Source organism: Varanus komodoensis, unplaced genomic scaffold (genome assembly GCF_004798865.1).
Source record: "Varanus komodoensis strain SLA01 unplaced genomic scaffold, ASM479886v1 scaffold1, whole genome shotgun sequence".
Lineage (NCBI taxonomy): Eukaryota > Metazoa > Chordata > Lepidosauria > Squamata > Varanidae > Varanus > Varanus komodoensis.
This window is the reverse complement of record NW_025335268.1, coordinates 122,339,510-122,344,141: the sequence shown is the minus strand read 5'-3', so window position 1 is coordinate 122,344,141 and position 4,632 is coordinate 122,339,510. Positions and strand designations below refer to the sequence as shown.

The window sequence follows — 4,632 nt, the reverse complement described above, 5'->3', positions numbered from 1 at the left end:
TAGTGTGTGTGTGTGTGTGAGAGAGAGAGAGAGAGAGAGAGAGAGAGAGAGAGAGAGAGAGAGAGAGAGAGAGAGAGAATCCTCTGGTGTCTATTTCACCATCTTTTTGGCACCAGGCTGCCCTGTATCCTTGAGGCATTTAATAGCTTGAAATAGCACTGGGGAGTGAGCATTGTCAGCTGTTTTAAGAGTCTGAACTGCATGAACTGATCTTAGCTGTTCAAGTTGTTAAAATTCTGTTTAAAAAAAGTTCAAATTTTATTGTGTTTTTTCTGCTATTATATTTAAACAGAATTTTATTAGTTGATTTGTAGCACCCACAAGAGCTTCAGCTATTGGGCAGGGTAGAACTGATGATGATCATGATGTTAATAATCATACATCTTCAAGAAATCATTCATTTTATTATTATTTTCCCTACCACCCTATTGGATTTTACTTGTAGCTTCAGCTGTCCTGCACATGAAAGAAAGGCCTGGATTGCTAAGCTCAATAACTGGATTCATATTATCCATGAAACTTCCTACAAGTGTGGTGTGGTCTTTCTGCAAAAGGTAGGTATATAATTCTTAAGTGAGATCCTTTGATGTGATGGGTTATAGTCTTATAGTTTTGACAAGTGATGTAGATAGTATTAATCGAATCAGAAGCAAGTCACATGAGGCCATTGTTTCTGCTTGGTTCAACAACATTTGTATCTCATATTAAGTCCCATATGACACCACTTAGAATTAAATCTAGGGTTGCCTTGTGGTCACCTCTGTTCTAGAGTACAGTCATTGAGTAAGTGGAGAAGCTTAACCCTCTTTTCATAACTGGAACTGCATTGATTCATTCCATCTGGGTTGATATTGTAAGTAGCCTTGCACCATTTTTGTTGCTGAGAATTTTTTTAAAAATATCTACATTGACTGGCAGGGTCTCGGGAAAAGATCTTTCATATTACCTACTATTTGATCCTTCCTTCTTGCTTTCCAAACGGGAAAGACCTGATATCCTCTATCCTCTGCATATAAGACATATACCTTTTTTCAGGGAGCGATGGTTATTTGCATGTACGTAAAACTCCCATTCACAATAAATTATATATAATTGGCATCAAGGCCCAACACTGCAAGGAAATCCTTAAGTATGTATAGAGCTTAGAAAAAAACCCTTGTTTTATTTCTGTGCCTGTCATTAGCTGATCCCTTTTTCTCTCTGGTTCCAAATCTCAAGACAATCCTTTGAAAGTGCAGGTCTTTTATTTAGACTCCACCAATAACAGAACAGCTTGAGCAATAATAAGCCTTCTACCCAAGTTGAAAAAGGAGGCCTCTGCTCATGTGCAGAGTTGAATCCAAACTGAAACTTTCCCTTGATCCCTCTGCTTCTGGAAATCTTCTGGCACCACCCTCAGGGTGACTCTCACTGCTCGAGGGCAAGATGGTGCAAATGGTGAAGCCCCTCCGGTGGAGCAGCTCCTTTCTCCAGACACTGCCCCACTGGGTCAAGGACTGGGTCTTGCACCTGCTCCCCCTCCCTCCCCCTCCCCTCCCCTCCCCTCCCCTCCCCTCCCCTCCTGAAAACCCTTCCAAATCAGGCTGATTCTCATGCTTGGACCAAGAAACTTCAGGAGGCACAGTGTGGGGAGCTTAAAGACTATGCCCCCGCCTTTCCTCCTCCTCTCCAGAGTCCTCAGATGACTTGCACTGACCAGTCTGCAACAAGCAAGAGGCAGACTCACTGGCTGCAGAGCTTCGGTATCACCCAGATGCCGAAGCTCTGCAGCCAGTATATAACACTTAATAAAATGCAATACAATAAATCCCTTGGATTCAGATGTGAACTTTTAAGGAGGTTCTTTTCAAGTGTGTGTGTGAGCATCCGTGTGCATGTGTGCAAGTCCTATTGTATTTCCCCAAAACCCCTTGTTTGATTTTTCCTTTCTCTTCTCTCCTGAAGGCTAGAACAGCTGTGGCACTTTTGGAAGAGATCAGGTGGTCTGGAGGAAAATTCAAAAGGCCCCCAAAGAGCTGTTTTGTCAGACACGGCTAGGGCAAAGTGTTGAATAATCACATTACACCAGTCTAAACCTAAAAGAAGAATTGTCCAAAAAAGGAAGGATCTGAAACTCCTGAGAAGAACACCCACCCTTTCTGAGTTCAGGCACAAAAGCTGCTGCTTGTCAAAATTCTGTTGGTCGCAGTTACCCACTTCCTCTCCCTAAATGATTACAAAGTTCATGAATCGTCCCTTCATTACAACTTGGCAACGAGATCCGAGATGAGAATGACAGCCAATTTCCCCCTGTCATTGTGTTGGTCCTAAATCATTCATATTTGAGTTGTTGCTATAAAAAATTAGGACGCATATGGGTACCTATTATGAATTCATAAATTAGAGGATAATGCCTAGGACAATGCTGCCATTACTCTCAAGACGAAATGTTTATGAAATCAGTGTTGCCACAGTGGGACAATTTTATTTCAAAAGGACATGCCCACAGCTGCCCGTTTTTCTGTTAGTGTGGTTGATCCGTTCAAAGTCCACCTCTGTTCATAACTTTCAAATGACAAGAGGTGTTTCCACTGTTCCCTCCACAATTATGAATTCCTTCCCTCTGGCGATTCTAAAAGGGTCTAAAATGCTAATGGACTTGCGGTTATAGTGCCTGCAGTAAAGCTGACAAATACCACCTTTTAGTTTAGGATTCAGATGACCATTTAGCACAGAATTTTCTATATCAAATGACAGATTCTTCCTACCAAGAATATAGATAGTAGGAAGGCTTTACATGGCAAACAGCAACGTGGAATTCCAACATCATAACAGTACAAAAGTCACAATATTTGTGTTTCCCTTAATCCACCAAAGAGTTAAAATGATGACTTTGGGCTACCTAATGGATCTTTCATAACAGAGATGCATTTTACAACAACTCCATAGAATGGATATGAAGCAATAATGTATTACTTCCTTAGTAGTAGCCCAGGATCTGCCATGGACCCTGTTTTTGAAAATAATATGCAGAGAATCTTTTATATTATGGTCACATGGGGACACATTTCATTTGGCTAAACATGCCCATTCTTTTGCTCCGTTTTTGATGATGGCTGATACATGAATGGCGATATGTTATAAATGAGTGTCCATAGAAAGGTCATTTTGGTGGCAAAGTATAGGGACTATTTTTTCATCCAGATGGTAGAAGGACTATTACTAACCATTATTACTATCAGTATGGATGGAATGCCAGGGTAGTGTTAAGAATACCTGGGTTCAAATCCCCACTCAGCTGTGAACTTCACCTTCAGCCAGTTGCCATTTCTCAGCTTAACCTACTGCAAGAAATTGCTGTGAGTGTAAGACATACGGAGGGTATTCAGTACTCCCCTATGTTTCTTGGAAGAAAGGTGGAATAAAAGCAAAGTAAATGCTTATTTAATAGCCATTGTATCAAAAACAATATTGAAACAGCATACATTTTCAGTTGCTAAAGGCAAGTAAATTTTTTTGCCGAGGTTTATTATTTAAAGTACATTGTGACATAGCTTTTCACTCCTCCATAAAGATAAGATAAGATTTCTATACAAAGCATTTGTTATGTGCTTCTCATTCTCTGCCCATGGTTGTTTATAGATTCTTTTGAAAATGTCACAGCCCTTCCATGTTGCTTCTTATGTGTAAACAGCATTTTCTACAAATTTTTCTAGGGCAGGGAAAACTGGTTATTTCTAACTAGGGAAAGAAAGTGGGATTTCCTCTCTTATATTTGCACTATGCCACAGTGCCACTTAGAGGTTATGGAGCAGAAAAGCAACGAAGGAAAAGCTCCTCATATACTAGTGCTTGAACCGCAATTTTGCAAAGTATATCTCCAGCGTAGTAACAATTTTATGGAGAAAAGTCCATAGATGATCACAAAACATCATCTATGAGATGATGAGAGAGCTACGCCGGATTGGGGCGGGGTGCACGGGCGGGCGCCGGCTTAACCCACCGGACACAGCCTGGGGCAGGGCTGGATTGCAGCTCCCTCCCCCTCCCTCCCTGGAACACCAGCCGCGCTGCACCGCCGCCACTCCTGCTGCCGCTGTCGCCACGCCGGACCTGAGGCACGCCGCCAAGCCGGAGGCCAGCTGATGCCGCTCCCGCGGCCACCGCTGGGCCACCCCGGGGACGGAGGACGCCAGGGCCACGCCAGGGCCGACGTCGACAGTGCAGAGGAGGGCGCCGCCATCTTGCCGCCTGGTGGGTTTCCATGCCCCTCTCTGCTCCCCCCCCCCCCGCATCAGTGAGAGCAACGCCGGATTGGGGCGGGACACGCGGGCTTAACCCGCTGGACGCGGCCTGGGACCAGCGGCCTCTGGCTGGCGGGCGAAGGGCAGTCACTGCCGTTTGTGGCCGTGTGGGGCTGGGTTGGCAGGGGGCTAGGTCAGTGGGTGGAATTTTGTATCGGGGCTAGAGGGGGAGTTTTTACTGTTTTAAAGTTTTATTGTATTTTAATTTGTTTTTATGGAGTCATCCCTGGCCATGTCGACGGTTGAGTTTCCTGGGGAGCGCGTGGGCGCCACCATTGGGGTGGTCACGGGCAATGGACGTTACAGCGGTGGGGGCTTAATGTGTCCATGTAGAAGAAGGAGGGAACAG

At 44.2% G+C, this 4,632-nt stretch overlaps 1 protein-coding gene across 1 annotated transcript in view; it reads left to right on the top strand.

The window, feature by feature from the left end:
• Positions 1-4,125, top strand: part of LOC123024271 (omega-hydroxyceramide transacylase-like) — a 20,569-nt gene extending 16,444 nt beyond the window's left edge. The window contains exon 6 of the mRNA XM_044431799.1: positions 4,045-4,125. Coding sequence (XP_044287734.1) covers positions 4,045-4,125 — 81 coding nt within the window. The remainder of the gene's footprint in view (positions 1-4,044) is intronic.
• The last annotated feature ends 507 nt before the right edge of the window (positions 4,126-4,632 follow it).